General features: G+C 45.0%; 1 protein-coding gene across 3 annotated transcripts; it reads right to left on the reverse strand.

The window, feature by feature from the left end:
• Positions 1 to 1,657: 1,657 nt before the first annotated feature.
• nicn1 (nicolin 1) lies at positions 1,658 to 11,499 on the reverse strand. Of its 3 annotated transcripts, none has more exons than XM_085160445.1 (7): positions 11,321 to 11,495; positions 10,798 to 10,947; positions 7,832 to 8,011; positions 4,800 to 4,913; positions 3,482 to 3,550; positions 2,057 to 2,161; positions 1,658 to 1,925 (listed from the first exon to the last, which is right to left on the reverse strand). In XM_085160445.1, exons 2-7 carry the CDS (start codon positions 10,942 to 10,944, stop codon positions 1,884 to 1,886), a joined length of 657 nt encoding a protein of 218 aa, XP_085016571.1. In that variant the 5' UTR covers positions 10,945 to 10,947; positions 11,321 to 11,495; the 3' UTR covers positions 1,658 to 1,883. The 3 variants fall into 3 exon arrangements, with proteins under 3 accessions (XP_085016571.1, XP_085016572.1, XP_085016573.1); XM_085160446.1 differs by lacking the exon at positions 11,321 to 11,495 and adding an exon at positions 11,026 to 11,306; XM_085160447.1 differs by lacking the exon at positions 4,800 to 4,913 and having other exon boundaries at positions 11,321 to 11,499.
• Positions 11,500 to 22,103: the final 10,604 nt, after the last annotated feature.

A 22,103-nucleotide genomic window follows, 5' to 3' on the forward strand; every position in this document is an offset into this window, starting at 1 on the left:
TCCTCTGCTGCGTTCTTCTTCTTCTTCCTGCTTTGTGTCTGTTGTAGTTTTCAAACCCCCCCTCAGTGAAAAACAAAACCCAACTAGGACAAAGAGCAGGCTGCTGCAGCAAATTAAAACAAGAAGAAGAAAAAACCCCAGCGCTCATTGTCCTGGTTCCAGTCTGCACTGTTGGACAAACCTCCCGAGAACCGCCGCTGTTGTTCTGCTAAAATAAGGCTGCCTTATTGTACAAAGCACCGCAGGGAATCCAGCCAGCAGCTGCTGCTAAACACAGTCTGTGATATTCCTCCACAAACCTCCAAACTAATATTGTTTTGTAAGGCCTCAGTCATGCACAGCTAACCCTGCAATACACGTTTTTATTGATGTGGCAACAAGATGTGAAAAACATGCAGGCGTTTCTGAAAGCGCGAACTCGCAGGGCTGATTCAGTGTCGCTAATAAAACCTCCGGTGTGTGATTTATGACTTCTGAAAAGTTATCACTTTTCAGAAGTCATAAGTTATCACACAGTTATCACTAACTGGGCCCCTCGGGCACAGAAGCTCCACCCACCTGCTGTTCATCTCTTCATCTGATCTTCAATTAGAAAATTGGCTTTAAGGGGCGGAGCACTTGAGGGGTTGCACAGGATCAGATGAAGAAGGATTATTTTGAACTGTGAATCATGCAAAGCTGCTCATTACTCGATCACATCATGACGAGAAGCTGGAAACAGTGGAGAACTTTAATGTTTCCTGAAGTTTATACTGTCAGCGCCTTCCTCACTGACTCTGCAGTCTGCAGTCCTCCTCAGCTCTGAGTAAAGTCGTCCTCACGGGGACGTCAGCAAGCAGCAGGTTTAACTCTTTCATGGCAGCATTTTAAATTTCTCTTTGCTATTTGGGCTGATTGTTTTTACATTAATCAGGCCCCAAAGAATGACATGATTTTTTTTAACCTGATTTTTGTAGCATTATAATGTCCTCATAAGTGGATTCAGACCCTTGCAGAGCAAAATTTAGTATTTTGGTCTAAATAACCCAAAATGTGATGTCCACACATGTGGACGGCAGGTCCTGGGAGGTTAAGGAGCTCAGAAATGACGCTCTGCTGCCACCAAGTGTCCACAGTGGGCAGTTACACACAGAGTGCCGTCTCCTGGCCATTCACGCAGCTCGTCACAGCGTTCCCACGCTGTCATGCTCAGTTTTCTCATCATCGCTCTGGTCCAATCATCTGCCTGCCTGTCCTCTGTGAGCCAATCAGCTTCTGTTTCCTGTGCTTTGAGTCTTATCACTGTCAGGCTCCAAACACTCAAACAAATGAAATTTAAGGTCGAACAGGAAACACTCGTGTGAGCTCAGAATGACACGAAGACTTTAACATTTTCTACCTGCGTTTATTCGTGTGAACATGAAAATGAAAGAGCTCTGTTTTTGTCTGCAGTGACTCATTTTTATTGTCATTCTCATTTCAACAGGTTCGATGATCTTTCTCCAGCTCAGTGGAACCATCAACAAGTTACAGAACTACAGAAAGAACCAAAAACGTTCTTCAGCTGACATCATCACTTCCTGTTCACTCGTTTATGTGAGTGAGTCCAGCACAGTGTGGAGCGTTTGAAATATAAAGAAGAGTTGAGGTTGAAGATGGAATCACACAAACACAGGAGACAATGTATTACTTTACTTTTTTATTAGTGAATGAGTCTTTAATAGATACTTGAAGGACCTGCAGGTCTTCTTACAGCGAAGACTTAAACTCTGTGACAGCATCGCATCAGGACAGGAAATGACCTCAGCGTGACCCCAGAGATGAGACGTCCTGTCTTTGTCAGCACTTTCTCTTCATGCTGTTACAGCACACACACACACACACACACACACACACACACTTCTTCATGTCAGGGAGAGCAGGCTGATATCGTAGCATCCATCCACCTGCAGCACAGAGAACCACCATCATCTCTGAGAACATGAAAAACGAGCTAACGACCACATTTTATTACATCGCCTCCATCATGAACACACTCGTTACAGGACAGATGAGGCTGACCGTGTGTTTCACTCACATCGAACCGTCCGATGGATGCTGTCGTCTGATTGGTCTGCATCACCTCAGTCAGAGCCCACATCTGCTGGATGCTGGAGGATACGGTCAGCGGGTCGGGGAGGCCCTGAGTGACACACGGGGACACAATCATACCCCCGCAACTTCCTGGATCATATTTACCATTTGAAGCTGAAGCTCTGAAGTAAAGTAACAGAAATCAGAACTCACGTACTCAGTCACATGACCAAACAAAAAAAAAAACGACCACACGAGCAGCTGAGACGCCAAAAACCCGTGTCATCAGGAAGTAAACGCACTCGCCGGCGTCTCTTTAACCTGCTGGTAATCAGACCGCCTCACAGCGCCACGAGCTGGCGTGCGTCACTGATAAACACCAAATGCTCTGCTACGGACGTCGGTGATGCGAATTCAATTCAGTTTGATTTATATAACCCCAAATCACAGCTACAGTCGCCTCAAGGTGCTTTATATTGTACGGTAGACCCACAATAATACATACAGAGAAAACCCAACAATCATATGACCCCCTATGAGCAGCACTGCTCATAGGGGCGACAGTGGGAAGGAAAAACTCCCTTTTAACAGGAAGAAACCTCCGGCAGAACCAGGCTCAGGGAGGGGCGGGGCCATCTGTTAGACGTGTTTCTGCTGGTTAAGCTGAAGCTGCTGCCGCCGTCTCATCAAAGCTGCCAGACTGCATTGACAGAGGCGGTGATTTAACTTTCCACAGTCACACGAGCGTCTGGGCTTGGAGATGGGGCGAGGAGTGAGGCGGAGCTGGTTCAGCAATCAGATCAGTATCCTCTGCCTCTGTGCGAAAGAGGCTGAGGACACGGTTTCATATCTCGTCTGGCCTGGGAGCTGGAAACCACCGCCATGGGAAAGGACGGCTTATCTGCAGCCACCGTGACCTGCCTCTGGATCAGCAGGAGCAGCTGGACCTGCCGTTTACTGCTGCCTCCATCGTTAGTTTGTTTCTTTAACAGCAATAAAAAAGCTCCTGACTCACAGTTAAAAACGTGTCACAGAGGTAACCTGTAAGTGAGCTTCGAGGCTCTGAGAGCCTGAGGTCAGCCAGAACACGTTAATCCTTCCTCCTGTTCCAACCAAACTAACGTCTCTGTTCAGCTGGATTTGCTTTTTCCTTTTTTAATAGTTTGTTTCTCCGGAGTCACAGACAAAAAACAAGAAAAGCTTCTTTCATTAGGAAGCTTATGAAAAACAAATCAGACACAGACTTGAACAGAGCCCAGAGGAAGACGAGCTGCAGAATAATAAAAGCCTCATTTGCGTTTCAGCCCTGAAGAAGCTGAAATTGAATTTAAGGATGAAAACTGAGAAATAAGCTAATAAAATATGCAGCAAACTCCCATCAGGCTCTCGAAGCTCGGCGCCCTCATGTAGACAGAAACACGGTGCGTACCTCCAGATCAGGGTGCTGGTCAGTGAGGGTCAGGTCAGACAGCCAATCAGAAACCTCCTTCTCTGGGTCCTGGAACGAGGAAGAGCGTTTGTTAAACTCTGCAGTCGAGTTTCTGTTACTTTGTTGTTCAGTTCTCACTCTGGCTCCACCTGCTGGTGGTTCAACAACAAACCCCAACATCCCCCCACCGACCCACGAGCTGCAGGAACGACTGCGGTTTGTTTCTGATTCTGACGTCAGTTCAATCATCAGCACGTGGTCCATACAATACAGTGCATGACTTTTTCACCACAATCACCACGGCAACTAACACATCAGCTATGTTCAGGGTGTCGTTAAAATCAGCTGGATGCAATTATTTACAGCATGTTGGGTGGGTTTACCTGTGGAAGGGAAACCAGGTAAACTTTGCTAAACCCACAGGATGAAGCTCCAGCTCTGTGTGTTTAACCTGTTCTCTAATGTGCCGCCGTCACCTCAGAACCAAACAGCAGCACTGAGCGCGCTCAGAGACAAAATCATTCATTTACAGAAATCACCAGATTAACCTGCATCTTCATCATTTGTCTGATGTACTGTTAGATTTTTACATTCTTGATAGATTTTATCGCCATTTATCATCTAATAGCGTCTCTGACTGGAGCAGCTGACACTCGCAGGGATCGTTTAATAGCATGTGAGCACCCTCACAGCCTGAGGAGGAGGCTAAGTGTATAAGCTGTGAGGTGTTCCAGTTCAAATCGCGATAGAAGGTGTTGGCACCACTGCTCCACCTTCTCACACTTTTCCTTAAATGTGTAAATGTGGTCCGCTGACTGCTGCGGATCAGTGGAGTTCAAACAGGTTTAAACCTTCTGAGAGAGCCGGAGAAAGGCCCTGTGAGCGCAGCTGCTCAGCAGACACAGTGTAAACACAGAGAAGCATTTAGCAGCTAAAGAGCGCCAGGCTGCGTCAACAAAACATCCTCCACCTCAACTTCAAATATCGCCCATCTGCCCGTGCTGTGAGGAGCTACTGAAACTTTGACTCTCCTCCACAGTCATGGTGTTGTGATGCTGGGCTGGAAGAAGCACTGACGTTTCCCTTCACAGTGACAGCGTGCTGATGTTACCTGAGGGCCTGACAACAGGAAGCACAGGTGAAGCTTAACGGCACCAAATCAGACGCGTCCTGCAGCAGCACGCTGATGCTGTGCACATGAATGTGAGCAGACCTCACTGAGTTCCTTACATGCTCTCTCACTGAGTCTGTGATGGCACTTTACCTTCCTGCACTCCTGACTCCGCTGCACGTTCACGACGACATTAGACAAACTCACCGGCTCCGTGTGAGGAAATATCTGAATGTCTTCAAGGCTGAAGGTCAACCAGGCCAAGGACGGCTGCCTCAGGATCAGCCGCACACACGCCACGTGATCCGGCTCCACCTGCATCTGAGGCACGAACGACAGGAAAACCGGCTCATCAGAATACATGATCCACTCATCCACCCACCCAACATCCATCCACCCATCATCCACCCACCCACCCAACATCCATCCACCCACCCAACATCCATCCACCCATCATCCACCCACCCACCCAACATCCACCCACCCACCCATCATCCATCCACCCACCCAACATCCATCCACCCATCATCCATCCACCCACCCAACATCCATCCATCCACCCATCATCCATCCACCCACCCAACATCCATCCACCCACCCAACATCCATCCACCCACCCACCCATCATCCATCCACCACCCACCCATCATCCATCCACCACCCAATATCCATCCACCCACCCATCATCCATCCAACCACCCACCCATCATCCATCCACCCACCCACCCACCCATCATCCATCCACCACCCAATATCCACCCACCCATCATCCATCCAACCACCCACCCATCATCCACCCACCCATCATCCATCCACCCATCATCCATCCACCCACCCAACATCCATCCACCCACCCAACATCCATCCACCCACCCACCCATCATCCATCCAACCACCCACCCACCCATCATCCATCCACCACCCAATATCCACCCACCCACCCATCATCCATCCAACCACCCACCCATCATCCATCCACCACCCACCCACCCACCCATCATCCATCCACCCAACATCCATCCACCACCCACCCACCCACCCATCATCCACCCACCCATCATCCATCCACCTACCCATCATCCATCCACCCACCCACCCACCCAACATCCATCCACCCACCCATTATCCATCCACCCACCCAACATCCATCCATCCACCCACCCATTATCCATCCACCCACCCAACATCCATCCATCCACCCATCCGTGACCACTGGTATAACACAAAATACAAAAACATGGACCAAAGTTGTTGAAGAAGCTGCTGTGATTCTGATCAGAACGTTTTGTCCTTTGAGGTCCCGACGAGGTGCAAAAATCACTGCAGCAACAGAACACAATGAATCTCCCTCGAGGGTAAATGTGACGAACACTAAACCCATAAGAAGTGACTGAACATAATTTATGCTATCACAGTTACCGTTTAAACTCATCAGCCTCCCAGTGTCGACTGAAGTAAACAAAAATGAAATCTCCATTCACCACCTGGCTCTATTTGCATAGAGAATAAACAGAGGAAATGCAGAATAAGTCACTGTGTATTGTCTCCAAACTTACAAACTTATTGTGAGTTTCTCAGGGAGCCGTCTGGCTCGACGCCACCGCAGCTGAGAGGGAAAACAAACTGGAGCCGGCTGTGGTGGTTTTTATGCCCAGCGGGATACATCGATTTACAGATCTGACGATTGCGGTTAATCCTCCTGTCATTAGCAGAGGCACAGCAGCTCGGTCTGGCAGCACAACAGGCGGCACCGTTTTCTCAACTTCTGCCATCAGAAGCGAGGAGGCAGAGCGGCTAACGAGACGCTGCTCTGCTCTGCGGCCCGTTTCCTCTCGTTTCTTTACAGAGCCAAACTTTGACCTGCAGGGGCTTTCTAAACCTCTGGTGGGTTGTCACACTGCTTTGTGTAGGGCCACTACCTGTAATACTGCAGGTAACACCTGATCACACCTGGTGTGATTAGTTAGAGAAACATTTTTGCCCCTGGGGTCTCAAACACATCTGGTATAATTCAGACATGTGATATCAGCTTCTCATATATTTGACTTCCTGTCCTGCAGCTGGCTGAGTCATCACTGTCACTGATCTTTATATCAAAGGGTCAGCGTCAGTGTTTTGGCTAATGCCAATATTACCCTCTCACTAATGAGAGGGTAATATGTAGAGTCTATGGAGACCGACTCTTGGCGCCTCTGCTGGACGGTAGAGGAACTGCAGGTTGAGTGATGATGTTTTTCCTGATGTGGGTTTTATTATGAGCTGAGAATTGTCTTATGTCTAAAACTGTGGAGAACAATGATGTATTTTAAACACACACCTTTATCATGTTTACGTCCAGGGAGATGTTGGACAGAGAGCAGGAAGACCAGTTAGTGACGTCCATGTTTCAGCCTGACGCTGTTCATCACACCTCCTCACAACAGTACTTGAACCCAAACAACCATATTTTTCTAACCCTGAACAGATTGCGGAAGGTAGAGTAAAAAATCCTGCAGGAAAACGAAACAAGTGCATAGACAGATCAATATGAGCTGTGAGCCTGCAGCCTCCTGCACTGCAGAGTTTCCAGCTCGCTGAAAACAGACCTCCGCAGCAGATGTCTCAGTTTCTCCTGGTGTCATAAGTGCAGCAGTTTCTTTTAATTAATGGAGGTCATTCCTTAATTATTTAACAATGACCTTGGGATGAGTTTAAAAAAAAGGTCTGATATAAAAGAAAACTACTTTTGATGTCAAGGTTCCTCCTCAGCACGCCTGCAGCATTAAAGGTCATCACAACAGGTGTGGCTCTTTGATGCACCGACAGTCTAGAAACGAATGCAACATTATATAAAACTAAAAACAAGTTGAATGAAAAATAGCACGTGTGACCTGCAGCGTTCCCTCACAGTCTCAGATACGACCTGCTGTGAAGGTTTGACTGAGAGATCCGATCATTAGGAAACAACCGGTTTATGCATTTTAAGATAAAAAGATTTGCCTTTTAAATTGTTTATGATGACATGATGCCAGAATGAGAGGGGTAAAGTTTGAACTCAGAGGAAACAACGTTTTTCTGTACAACAAACTTATCAGATGCTAAACAGGAAACACTGATCATCAAGTTCAGGTTTTAATCTTCAGCAGTTTTGCGTCCACTTGAACTCGTGTCTGCAGTCGAATATTTTTATGGCTGCTTTGTCGTTAAACCGTAGCAGTGACTGAAAAGCCAGATTTGAGGTGAGAACAGCTGAAGCCCACCTGCGTCCGGTGAATGGTGTAGTAGTCCTGGGAGCCCCCCTCAGTGTGGGGGTTGTCCATCAGGGGCAGGTCTCTCACGGCCGTGCACCACTTGGCGGGGGCCTCCTGCTCGGGGTTCCTCCTCAGCAGACGCACCGTCACGTAGGCTGTGTAGTAGTTCTTAAAGGTGACCTCCTCGATCTGGAAGAAACGCAGTGATGCAGGAGAAACATCGGCTCCCAGCACAGCACGGATATTTTATATATTTAATTCTATTTAAAAAAGACTGAAAAGCAGAACTAATGACAGCAGATGTGTTGGATTCAGCACGAATATCAGAAAAAATCTTCAGAAATTTGACCTCCTCAGGGCTCGAGATCACTTTAATTGGAAATATGATTTAATAAGCGCTTCCTTTTAATCTGTGAGTGTATATATTGTAAAAAGCTTCCACACAGACAGAAGCTAAACTCCAGAAGCGCTCCTAATTAAATACTCTCAACTTTTCCCTTTAGCCTCCGCGGCTCACTCCAGCTTGTCCTTCATGTCTTCTAGTCACACTCACGAGAACAAAAGCTTTGGACGTTAGCTTTATCTGATGTTATAATCTGATTAAAAGAAACATTAAATTGTGACTTGATTTGTATTTTGCATTTGTTGAAATGTGACTGGAACACAGGGCTGCTGACAGGAATAAAAGAAAGTTTCCTGGTGATGTGCTGGATGAAGTGAAACTTCATTAAACCACGCCGGGCCTGGAAGGGAAATGCCTCCCGTCCATTCTGGGTCTTAACCTATTATCTAAGAAACGCTGTATCTGCCAAATCTCTGCATTAAGGCCTAAACGGAGCGCGCAGCTCGCTGCTGAAAACTCCTTTGTGCATTAGTGGCTCCAGGCAGACGCCTTTGAAGCTCGCAGCTTTGAGCTAATGAGGAGTCACTCTGCATTAAAGACGACTTTAAATTAGGACTAAATGCTGAAAAGTGGGTCAGCACCCAAAATGTTTGAAGTCGCTCCCAAGACAGGAGCACAGCTCTCTATTTAAACAAATGCTGTGAGTGCGTGCGCTGCCGCTGAGAGGCCCAGATGGAGGGATGTTCTGCTGCTTTCAGGTTTTTAACTTTGCGCTGGTGGCGAAAAGACAACAAACAGAACTTTAGTCACGTTCTTTCTCCAGCAGCAGAAAATTCACTTCCAATAACGAACACAAACAAAGTCAGGCTGCACGTAATAATTACTGTTACTGAATATCTTATTGTGAAATCATGTCATTATTTTGTCTAAGAAATGTGAAGAAACAATAAAAAGCATCTAAGAGTGTCTGGATGCATGTTCAGTAATGCAGGTAATGTGAGAAAGTTGATTGAACAGCCACGGATCAGTATTTAAGGTGTGACTCTCATCATCCACTGGAGCACCGACGGAGAGAAAGACAACTGCTGCCTGAGCAAAAGCCCTTTAACAGGCATAACTTACAAAATAAAAGCCTTCTGTTGAGTGTTTTCATTATTTTTATAGACTAATTATTAGCTTCTCTGTCTGCAGCTTTTCTTTTAGCTACAAAAACATCCTTCAGCTCCACTGTGTGTCAGCGCATCATCATCCTTCTTATTCTGGCTGTTGATTGGTTCTTTGATTGGAGCCGGAGACAGACACCTACTATTATGATCATCATGACTCAATTCAGTTTTATTTATATAGCGCCAAATCACAAAAGCCCAACAATCATATGACCCCCTATGATCAAGCACTTTGGTGACAGTGGGAAGAAAAAACTCCCTTTTAACAGGAAGAAACCTCCAGCAGAACCAGGCTCAGGGAGGGGCGGGGCCATCTGCTGTGATTGGTTGGGGTGAGAGAAGGAAGACAGGATAAAGACATGCTGTGGAAGAGAGACAGAGGTTAATAACAGATATGATTCAATGCAGAGAGGTCTGTTAATACATAGTGAGTGAGAAAGGTGACTGGAAAGGAAAAACGCAATGCATCATGGGAATCCCCGGCAGCCTACGTCTATTGCAGCATAACTAAGGGAGGATTCAGGGTCACCTGGTCCAGCCCTAACTATATGCTTTAGCAAAAAGGAAAGTTTGAAGCCTAATCTTGAAAGTAGAGATAGTGTCTGTCTCCTGAATCCAAACTGGAAGCTGGTTCCACAGAAGAGGGGCCTGAAAACTGAAGGCTCTGCCTCCCATTCTACTTTTAAATACTCTAGGAACAACAAGTAGGCCTGCAGAGCGAGAGCGAAGTGCTCTAATAGGGTGATATCTTTCTAGTCCCTGTCAGGACTCTTGCTGCAGCATTTTGGATTAGCTGAAGGCTTTTCAGGGAGTTTTTAGGACTTCCTGATAATAATGAATTACAGTCGTCCAGCCTGGAAGTAATAAATGCATGAACTAGTTTTTCAGCGTCACTCTGAGACAGGATATTTCTAACTTTAGAGATGTTGCACAAATGGAAGAACGCAGTCTTACATATTTGTTTAATATGTGCGTTGAAGGACATATCCTGGTCAAAAATGACTCCAAGGTTCCTCACAGTGTTACTGGAGGCCAAGGTAATGCCATCCAGAGTAAGAATCTGACTGCTTAAAAGACTGCTGGGTCTAGAGATGCTTTTTGAGTAAAGGTTTAACTACAGCCAGCTTGAAGGCCTGTGGTACATAGCTGATTATTAGAGATAGGTTGATCATATTTGAGATTGAAGCATTAATTCATGGCAGGACTTCTTTGAGCAGTTTTGTAGGAATGGGGTCTAAAAGACACGTTGATGGTTTGAAGGAAGTAATTATTGAAGTTAATAATCACTTCAGCACACTGTGACTTTTTTAACGTGTCTGAGGAACTGTGCAGAAGTTCACTGTTTAGATGCTGGGAAGACAAATAGAAGTTGATAAAGCCTCAGGAGGATGTCAGACAAAAAACATGGAGGATGCTGTAGGTAACAGATCATGTGAGGCACTCGGGGGCTCTCTGCGTTTGCTTACATTAACAGGCTTTCCAAACGGGAGGTTGACGTCCACGACACAGACACCGGAGTGAACCGTGTCTGCTTTGGCATCTCCAATCTGCAGGTAGACCGGAGCTTTGACAGTGAAGTTCACAAGCTTGGTGTCGTCAGGGGTCCCGCTCATCGTCTGGAAGAACAAAAGAGAGGTCTGAAGTGAGTGACCTGTCTGCCACACAAGGTGAGTTCCTTCTGTTCTACAGCTGACCTGTGGTTTCTGAACGCTTCTTTACGCACCGCACAGCTCGGACAAACTTTAGGGAGGAATAAAGCTAAACCTGGGCCTAGTCATGCAGTCTAATGAAAGGATCAGGAGGACAGCTGTCAGTGCTGCAGCTGCAGATGTGCGCGCTCTGTCAGCACCACGGACAGCGACGGCACCGCCGCTGGATCCAGTTAGCACGGAGGCTAAAAGCTCCACAGCTAACCGACGGCTAAACACTGTCGGTGATTTCAGGCTAAAACAAACCGAAGCGGACAAGCTCCGCTGCTTCGGGGCTCACCTGTCCGTGTTTCAGAGGACTCGCAGTCGGTGGAGGTCAGCAGAAAGACGAAGAAAAGGCCCAAATGAACCGCTGAAAGTCGCAGATGTTGACATGCTAAAGAGAATCAGTTTTGCTTCCTGGTTGTCACCATGGCGACCAGGGAAGTCTTAAAGGGCCAGCAGTATGTCAACAAATGGAAACCGTCCCATCAATGGAGCTGAAACCAGAAAATATAAGTTTTTGCTTGAAAAATTATGGAAAACTTTTCATTAAGTATCACAAAAGGTGGTGGGTGCCATGATATCAAACTTTCAAAGTAAAAGCTATTGGTTTCTTATAGAAAGACTCGTATACTTTAAACTATTTCATACTTTTCCAAATGTTAGTGACAAGAAGTCATCAGGACATTTCAAAAAGTGTCGTTCCTACCCCCCGCCCGCCATTATAATAAGCAGCATAAAAGCCTTTGGTTAGGTAGTGGAATTTACAAAATAAATTCCTTCTGTTGACCGGAAGAGTCTTAAAGGGCCAGCAGCCCTCTGAGCGGCAGCAGTCTCCTCACAGATGGAGCCTGTTGTTCAGTTTATAATAATGTGCAGGGGCAGAACGAAGGTGAGTGTGGGTCCCTTAAAAAGTCCCCCAATCATAAAGAAAAACTAAGTTTAACTGAGGTCCTCCTACTGTTTTCATGACAGCTTGACAGATCACATCCAGCTTGCCTATGATCTCTTTTTATTAAATAAAATCTTTCTACACCTAACACTTAAAAAAGGAGAAAAAAAAGAAATACAAAGAAACAAATTTAAAAAAAAACATAAAAAAATAAATATTTGAGTCTCCAGTTCTGGTCAGTCTGTGTGATTATAGCCCCGTTTCCTGCTCTTCCTCTTCTGCTGAAGCTCAAAAAAAGAAAGAAAGAAGCTCATCTGCTTCAGAGATGAACTGAGCGCTTCTGCATTCTTTGGTTGTAAGAATGCAGAAGAGTAGTTATTTGAGTTCCTGTTGTCTTTACATCACTAAAAGCAGTCTGTCCATTCTCCTCTGACCTCTGATGTCAACGCGACATTTCCTCCCAGAGAACTCCTGCACACTGGATAGACATGAGAGATGTTTGAGCTTCAGCAGGTCACCATGACCACACCTCCAAGTCTAAAACAGTGGGTTGCTGACATGTTATTGGCTGATTACATAGTTGTTAAAATGAGCAGTTGAACAGGTGAACCTAATAATGTTGCAGGTGTGTACATCATAATCCTGTATAGAAACATGCCTGTTCTTATACAGACACCTAACACAGGGCCTGTCCTGAGCCACAGTCCAGTTTACAGCAGTGAAAATGTGCCACTCTTCTTTCCTTTCATCCTGTGTGAATGTGACGTAATATTTGGAAGACTTTTTGGAATTATATTGACCTTAAATTCTTTTTTTTCCTAACAAACCAATGCTTTCCCAAATAATAGCTTTGTTCTAACATTTGTCTTTATTCTTTAAACATTTATCGTGTTTTCTTCTGAATAAACAGCCATGGACACTAGTCAGTGAAACCTGGCACGGAGTCTTAGTTGCTTTTTGTTCATTTTTCTGTCCCTTGTCTCTTTTGCTTTATTTTGAAAGTCAGCTCTTGGTGTGTTCTTCTGTGTTTTTACTTCCCTCCTGTGTATTTCTTGTCCTGGTTGGAGTCTCAGCTCACCTGTTCTCGTTACCTCCTCTCTGTGAGCTCAGTCTGTGCGTCTTTGTCAGGTTGTCTTCTTCTTATTCAGATCTGGGATCATTTGCTGCTTTTCCTACACTTTGGTCCAAGCTTCCTGTTTAACTCTGGGTTTAAATAAAGGATCTTTTAAAATAACTGCCAGCTACTGATCCCTGAAACACACAGTGCATCCAAAACCAATCAAATCACTTGGAAACCACAGAGTCAGCTACCTGATACATCTTCACCTTCATCATTGATTAAAGAAACAGACACAAGTCTGGCAGTTAACTTAGATAATAATATGAATAAAACATGTTTAATAGTTATTTACTGTGCTGTTAAACCAAGTGTAAGTCTCATTGTTAGAGAGCATCTCATGGTGAGACCATTAAGGGGTAAATATGTCCCAGTTACATATCCCAGCCCGTTCTGTGAGCTCTCACCGACAGCAGATGGCATCCTTACTGCACGGATCTCACCTGCATCGTTTTAACGGCCTCCATCTCCTCTAAGAGTCATTGCTTCATTTCGTCTCCACCCTGCACAAAAAACATAAAAACAGACAATCTCTGGTCAAAATGAGATTTGGGTGTGCAGCAGCGGTATCAGGGTGAGGCAGCACACCTCTGGCTTTATCAGCCAGCAGCAGGAATCAGCTGTTATTAGAGGCTGAGCGCTGGAGCTGTGGACACAGCTGCCACCTTTCTACCTTTCCTTTTACATCTTCCTCTTCTGCACACTGAGGCCGAGTGGTGGAGAGGACTGAAATTAGGCACTGACAAGGTCAAATATAAAACATTATACAGCGCATTAATTTTTAAATCGTCACTAAAATTGGCAAAATCATCTTCGGGCCTCACAATATATATCACATATTATTACTGATTTCTGACATTGTTTGACTTTCATAGTCAAAGACAAAGTTTAGCTAACAAACAGGAAGGCAGGACAAAGACATGCTGTGGAGGAGAGCCAGAGATTCATAATAACTAATAAACATGACTGCAGTCTGACACAAAAACTGCTTTCGTTGTCTATAGATCATGTCCTATTTTAATTCCTGACCTTTAAGCCTTAACGTTTGCATGGTTGAGGGCGTGGCCTAATTTTCACCTGTTAAAGGCTGTTTGACCATTAAGAGATATGCATGTTTGACACTTCCACTATTGTTTCCTTATCAGTACTAGTTCATCATTAGATCTTTATCCATCTTTATAATTAGTGAGAAATATAAAATACGCATTGCCTTATAATCTAGTATATCTCTGACATTACCCAGAATATAAATATTTTTAACCATCTTTTTTCTAACATGTTCAATATGAGATTTCCATTTTAATTTATCATCCAATGCTACCCCCAAAAAACGGAGTTCAGTAACTCTCTCTATCAAAACTCCATCAATGGACAGAATTACTTCATCCTCTTTTACCCAATTTCCAAAAATCATAAATTTTGTTTTTGTCAAGTTCAAAGATAATTTGTTTACATCAAACCATTTTTTTAGTTTTTCCATTTCAGAAACCATTAATTCAGCCAATTCTTTCAATTTATCCCCAGCACAATAAAAAGTTGTATCATCAGCAAACAAAACGAAATTTAACATTTTGGACACATCGCAAATATCATTTATATATAAATTAAAAAGTTTTGGTTTCCTCAAAACAGACCCTTGAGGAACCCCACATTCAATTTTCAGTCTTTCAGAGGAATTGCCTAAATAATGCACATGCTGGGTCCTATTTTCTAGATAGGACCCAGACTTTCTAGATTTTTACGCAGTAGGCTCTTCTTGGATGAACTAGTAGCTCTGACAGTCTTGCTAGTTAACTGTAAAAGTGAAACAAGGTTTAGCAGTTTAACACTGATGCAGATCAGTGGTTGTATAACTCACTACTGCAGGTGCAGATCTGCAGCATGGATCAGATGCAGGAGTGTCTGCAAGGAGCTGCTGCAGGCACAACACTGCCAGAGACGTTAAGCTGGAGCAGACAATGAGGAAAAGGATCAAACACACGAAAATCCTTTGAGGTAAAAGTACATATGAGATTAATGATGAAAAATCACTTTTAGTTTAGCTAAATGTAACCATAAACATACGACTTGACGCGACCTGGTGTCCAGACTAATAGATTTCATGTTGGCATCTCTGCTGTGAGCGGCTGCTCTGTCACTCAGTTTCTCACTTGTGTTTTCCTCTAAGCCCCTCCATCCCTGTGCTGCTATCACTCCAGCTCTGAAACCAAGCACTGTGCCCCCCCCCCCCCCCCTGCCTCCGAGATACAGTACAATGGCATACATTCATCCATTCTGTTTATTGTGTTTGAAGCAGGGGGAGATGGGCTTTCCAAAGCCCTCAGATCAGTCAGTGTAGGAAGCTGGCACCGTGGTCCCTCAGCAAAAACAATCCCCTTTTTTCCCAGATGGTCTGCACAAGCGAGCATGGAGCTGCAGGAGCTTAGCGAGAGAGAGGAGGGGGGGGGGGGGGGGGGGGAGTCCATCATGTCCAAGGAGCAACATCCAGTTTTTATCTCAGAGACCCGAAGCCCTGGCATTCAGTCTGTCTGGCAGTGTATCTGTCTCCTTCCTTCTTTTATTTCCTTCTGCCTTTCTTTCTCTCTCTCTGTCTGTCTGTGTGCCAGTTGTCAGCACCATCTGTCTGGTTTCTCCACGATAAGAACTTGTTTTTTAAAGCAGACAAACGAGGACAGGCTGATGACTGTTTGTAATATTCCTCTCTGTCTCTCTGTCACTTTTGAGCCCGTCTCCCCTGCCGGGTGAAACACCTCTGAGACGGGAGAGAAAATTCACCGGGCCCGGTCGACGATATGTTTCTTACATAAGAGCGCTGCTGAGGTGTCACTCTTACGTAAGAAACATGCAACTGACAAAGTGCCGCTGCCTTCCCCTTTCACGGGATAACCTTGAAAGAATGTAGGCGAAGGGAGGAGAGCTGCGGAGAGTATTTGTCATGGTAACATAAGAAGAAGATGCCAAAACAATTTCAAACAGTTTCGAACTCTGGCTGTAAGCCATCCACCGATCCAATTAGTGCAGAAAGTGTAGGTAGTCTGAGGATTTCTAGGCTGCTGTTGGAGGGAGAAAAACTTCCAAAGTTCAATGTAGTTCTTTAAAATTGTTTCAAATATTTCAAAGCACAGCTGTAGCTGAGTAACAGAAGAACACGCTGATGAAATCCAACCAAGAACAGAAGAAATTAAAATGATGTGAACGCTAACCTCTGATGTGACTCTAACGGTGGACGTGATTATTACAGATTTTGATGAAAGTTCAGCACATCACTTCAGATCTCAGCGCTCTGGCTTTTATACACGTCACACCCACAACTCCAAACTCATCTAGGGAAGCCAAACCAGGTTTATCCAGTGGGACTCACAGGTACTTGTAGCTCTCCTCGATGTCTGCAATGTTGCCTTATGTTCAGTGTTGGGGAGTAACAGAATACATGTACCGCCGTTACGTATTTAAAATACAAAATATGAGTAACTGTATTCCGTTACAGTTACCGTTTAAAAAGGTGGTATTTAGAATACAGTTACTTTGTTGAAATAAATGGATTACACGGCGGTACTTCCCTGTTTCATATTGTGGCGGGTCAGGACTGTTTGGGTTTTGTTTGACAGCTACGTTCTGTTGTTCCAGGCAGTGTTACGGTTGCCATGGTTACAGGGTGACGCTCTCTCTCTGCGTGTTTCCTGGGTGAGAGAGCGCCTGTTGTTGTTGTTGTGCTAAGCTAATAGACAGAATGCTACAGGTATAGCTCTAAAGAATGTAGCATCATGGGCAGTGTAGTCCGTGCTGCAGGGAGAATGGACTGCCATACACGTTATGTGTCTGTGAGCGAGGGAGGGAGAAAAAGGAAAAGTACGAGCTGTCATCGAGCAGAAACGGGAGCTGGAAGCATGTAAATATAATAATAACCACTGCAGCCAAGAAGAGAGCCTGACGAGCCCAGCTGTAAGTAAGCTATTAAGACTCGACTGTACACCGTGTTCGTGTTTTCCTCTGAAACAATAAGTTCTGTTGGAGCAGCCTTTCAACGCCTCTCTCTGTCTCTGCTAGCAAAGTTGACCCAGACAACAAAGTAAAGCTAGTTTTCAGCTACGAGCCGACACAGAACCCACCGTATTAGCCAGAGGTCCCTTTACTACGGTTCGGAGCCGCGAACCTTCAGTAACAGTAATAAATCACAGCAATAGTACATTCATGTAGTTGTAAACAGCATGATAATATATTAAGTAATCCAAAGTATTCAGAATACGTTACTCTCATTGAGTAATGTAACAGAATACGTTACAGAATACATTTTGGGGCATGTAATCTGTAATCTGTAATGGAATACATTTTAAAAGTAACCTTCCCAACACTGCTTATGGGAGTATAAACCCTCAGTTCTGGCTACCTTCCCTCTCTTTGTTACCCTTTTTGATGTCTGGTCTCACGGTCTCGAGTAGCTGAGGTTCTGCTCCTCTGGTGTCTCTGACTGTTTCCTTTCATGTATGAAGCTACGTTCCTGTTCATCGTAGCCGCTATGATGCCTGACAGGAGCTTCCATGTGGCGCTGAGGCAGGTTATCGATCCTCCCTATCATTGGATGGGAGCGGGCCCATCTGAGGGTCCTTGAGGATCAGGACTATCTGGCCTTGCGTTAGCCGTTGTGGGTGTGTCTCGTCCATTAGCAGCTGGTTCGTTTGTGCTGTCAAACACTCATGGGGTGCAGTCAGCCTCTTCAGACAGGAGGTGTGAATCATGTCAGGGCCTGGTGCCGTCCAACGCTTCATGCATGACACTCTGATGGTTATGGGATCCTGTTCAGGGAGGATGCTCAGATGCTCTTCCAGTATTGCTCCGTCTCCAGCCTTGGTGGGGCTGATCTCATATTGTTTCGCTGAATGTACGCTTTGGATGGTTTTGTAGGGAATAGCTTATTCTTCAGACAGTTAGCCAAGGCTGTGAGTCTTTGCTTGGCAGTTTCTACGACCTCAGGTTTGAGCAGCTTGCTCTACTTCTTCTTCATCACACCTTTGTGCTGCTCCAGTAGTTGGCTAACTGCTCTCTTTGCTGACTTGATCTTGGTGACAGAAGGAACACTGGTTTGAACCAAGGACAACGCCCACACTCATTCCTCGCACGCTGACAGTGATGTCATCACACAGCCACAGCCAGTTAAAGAAGAGAGCAGAGGATGAGCTCGGAATCTCTTCCTTAACAAAGAGCAGAACTCGAGGCGTTGGAGGACAAATGTCACCTTTGAGCATGTTATTCACACAGAGATGCACTTTAGCTAAATCTGCATGACTGCACATCAGTTTGGGGACTTGTTGCATCAGCTCTCACTGAACATGCCAAAATCCTCAGAGGATGTGGAGTGTGTGGGGTCGGAGAGGGAGACGGGGGATCGTGTTGAGGAGGGGGTCTCTGGCTGGTGATGAAGAGTGCATTGTTTCAGGCCCAGAGCCGCTGCCCTCCTGTACTTCTGTTGTGTTGCTATTCAGTGTGCAAAGAGAACAACAAAGATTTGGTGATGAAGATCAGCCTTTTTTTGTGCGACAGCATATTTGTGTAATGTGCACGAACTGTGCGTATCTGTAGACACACTATAGAGGAAGGAAAGGAGGAAAGAGGACGCTTCATTGTGGGGGAGGCGTCTGATGTGAGCTTCATATTTCACAGCAACATAAAACATGGACGCAGCAACAAAAGTGTGCAATGGTCTAATAATCACACACACAAGCGGCCTCTGGGTGAACAAACGACAAAGCTTGTCGTTGGCTGTGTGGGCAGCAGCAGGCTAGCCACTGCTACCACAGCGTACACAACAATGTTAGCTTAATGCTACTCTCTGTGTTCGGCAAACTTGGAAGGATTTTCCATTTCTACGAACGCCGTGAATTATTTCTGGACTTTCAGAAGGAGCGATCCAGTTTAAGGCCACTGCTAATCTCAATGTCACGTTTCATACAGATCATTGTGGAGTTGAGAGAGAGCCAGACCATCCTCGCTACGTTTTACAGAAACACCACAGAGATCAACGGGCGATCGTGGCTCAAGAGTTGGGAGTTTGCCTTGTAATCGGAAGGTTACCGGTTCGAGTCCCGGTTTGAACAGTCTCGGTCATTGTGTCCTTGGGCAAGACACTTCACCTGTTGCCTACTGGTGGTGGTCAGAAGATCAAGTCAGCAAAGAGAGCAGTTAGCCAACTACTGGAGCAGCACAAAGGTGTGATGAAGAAGAAGTAGAGCAAGCTGCTCAAACCTGAGGTCGTAGAAACTGCCAAGCAAAGACTCACAGCCTTGGCTAACTATCTGAAGAATAAGCTATTCCCTACAAAACCATCCAAAGCGTACATTCAGCGAAACAATATGAGATCAGCCCCACCAAGGCTGGAGACGGAGCAATACTGGAAGAGCATCTGAGCATCCTCCCTGAACAGGATCCCATAACCATCAGAGTGTCATGCATGAAGCGTTGGATGGATGTGTAAAGTGCTTTGGGGACTAGTAAGGACTAGTAAGGCGCTATATAAATACAGGCCATTTACCATTTCAACCAGCTGCATGTCTGTGTGAGACTGTGGAGCCTCTGACTGGAAGATTTCTCTTCCCTTTGCTTTTCTTGAGCCAAAACCACGGTCAGGGACTCCTCACACCCCCACGTGGACTGTTCTCCCCGCTGGCCTCTGCAAACAGGTTCTGCAACATTTTGCACAGGACCACCAGGTTCTGCATCAGCCCCCCCCAGGTCATCAGTCTGCTAAACCCAAAATGAGAATATGTTGCTCATACTGTATTTTTTCTTCTATACATTTTAATATATAAATATTTAAACATCCATTTGTTGAACCAACTGCAATACAGTTTCCCTCCTCGAACTCTCGCTGTGTACTGACCGACTCTGTCGCCCTTTAACATTTATTTATTGTGACTTTTAACCTGGTGTATCTGTTTGATCCTTTTTGCAGGTTTTTATTGTATTTCTGATCATTTTTTATTTGATCTTAAATTATTTGATCTTTTCACCTTCGTCTCCTTCACCTTAGCTTGAAGCAGCCCTGTGAGTTTGGAAGAATCTGCTCAGAAAGGTGAATATTTGATGTTTTGCAGACGTGCATACTGAAAGTTGTAGCTTGCTGTGGTCACTTTTATAATGTCAGCTAAAATTCCAGTTTGAGGCAAAGTGCTGAAGTTTGAAAACCATCTTAAAAATGTTGTGTTTGTTTATTATTTACCAGAATTTAATCTGTGAACATGCGACTCATATTTCAACACAACAGCCTGTGTTTGTGCAGAGGGGGCATTCTGACCTCCTTATACACCAGTCGTCCCACTGTGTGTTCAATTTGCTGCAGTTTTACAGAAATAAGAAAAATAATCACAACAAGATGTTTCACCTGTTGTGAAACTAAATTGCCTTCCAGCCACCCGGTGAAGTGTGGGTTAAGAGGGATTAAATGAGTAGTTAGAGAAGCCTGACAGCGGCGGCTCAGCTCCGGCCTCCTGTTCACGCTCTCACTCCACCTCTCTCTCTCTCTCACACACACACAAACAAACAGGAAGTCGTGTGGAGCAGCAAAGACGGCGTGAAGCAAACAGGATTACATACAAGTCATCTTTTACTGTCACAGAGTAAAAAGCAAAATCAAAAATCAAATAATGACCTCAGAGGTGCCTCGCCTCGCCATCGAGCCGGTTGTCAGGGTCACTGGGGTTCGGGTTTAGTTACTGGGATTAAAATAAAGCTCAGTGTTGGTGTGTTTGCGCTCTGATGTTTGGATCCACCGCTGCGCTGAAACTGAGCTTCCTGAATGAGCCACAGATCACAGCATGGCGTTAAAGCATCTTCTAATTAAAGTCAGTGATGCTCATACGCGCCGCTTACAACACTTTAAATGTTTGATGGCACTGCCGAGGTTTTCCAATAAAGATTTTCTCTTTTTTTAAGGAAACTGGAGAGATGAGTTTCTATTAAGAGGGAATATGAGAACCTGAATCATCTGATTCGATCCAGCAGCGCTGCTTTAAACTCTGCTTTCATCAAGTTTTTGAGTTTAGACTGTAGCTGTACACACAGTGACAAAATATTATGAACATATATGCTTTGCACAGATGGACTAACTGTCCCGAAACACAAAGCTGGCAGAGTAAGGTCTGTGTGTGAGGGCTTTAACGATTGATGCCATAGTTTGTACATGAAATGTGTGGGTCACAAATTTATGCGGTTCTTTTAAATATGGGTAAAGTCTAATAACATTTTATTTTATTAGCAAATCAGCAGAATTGTATCATGTAATTCATCAAATCTGACTTCCCAGATTTTGAAGCGGAGCAGCTGGGGTGTTGTGGTGCAGGCACGGAAAGAAAACTAAGTATAGCAAAAAGCTGTTTATTAGCCTGACAGCAAAACAGAGAACAAGGCGAGGTGAACTGTGGAGAAACTAAACTAAGTAAAATGAAACATGAAAACTTTGACATGAACAGCAGCATGAAGACTCGAAAAATCCACAGACATGAGCTGAACAAACGACCTGACACTGAACAGGGAGACAGACGACCTAAATACACAGAATGAGAGAAGAGGAAACACAGCTGACACAAACAACATGACACCACAGGGACAGCAAAACTAAACACACTGAACATGGAAACAGAAGACTTTCAAAATAAAACAGGAAACATGGAGAGAGATACACTGAGACACAGGAGAGAGAGAGGGAAACTGAACCACAGAGGACATGAGAGACATGAGGAAACATTCATGGATATACGTGACAGACAGGAGACATGAACACGAGGAGGAAACACACCGACAGGGACAGAGGACAGAGACACAAGGAAGACCCACATAGACAAGCAGGAAAAGACTCATAAACAGGGAGCCACAGATGATAACATCAACTAGACCAGGCTGTCAAACTCCAGTCCTCGAGGGCCTGAAACTTTTAAATGTGTCCTGGACCTGGATACAGTTTGCAAGACTGACTGCTGAGACGGCAACCCCTAACCCTGCTCAAGTAAACTGAAGTAAACATAAGTGTTTGAAAATGTTTTACTTTTATTGCATTCACTAGTGAGCTGCTGTCTGAATCAA

This window comes from Neolamprologus multifasciatus, chromosome 5 (assembly GCF_963576455.1).
Source record: "Neolamprologus multifasciatus chromosome 5, fNeoMul1.2, whole genome shotgun sequence".
Taxonomy (NCBI): domain Eukaryota; kingdom Metazoa; phylum Chordata; class Actinopteri; order Cichliformes; family Cichlidae; genus Neolamprologus; species Neolamprologus multifasciatus.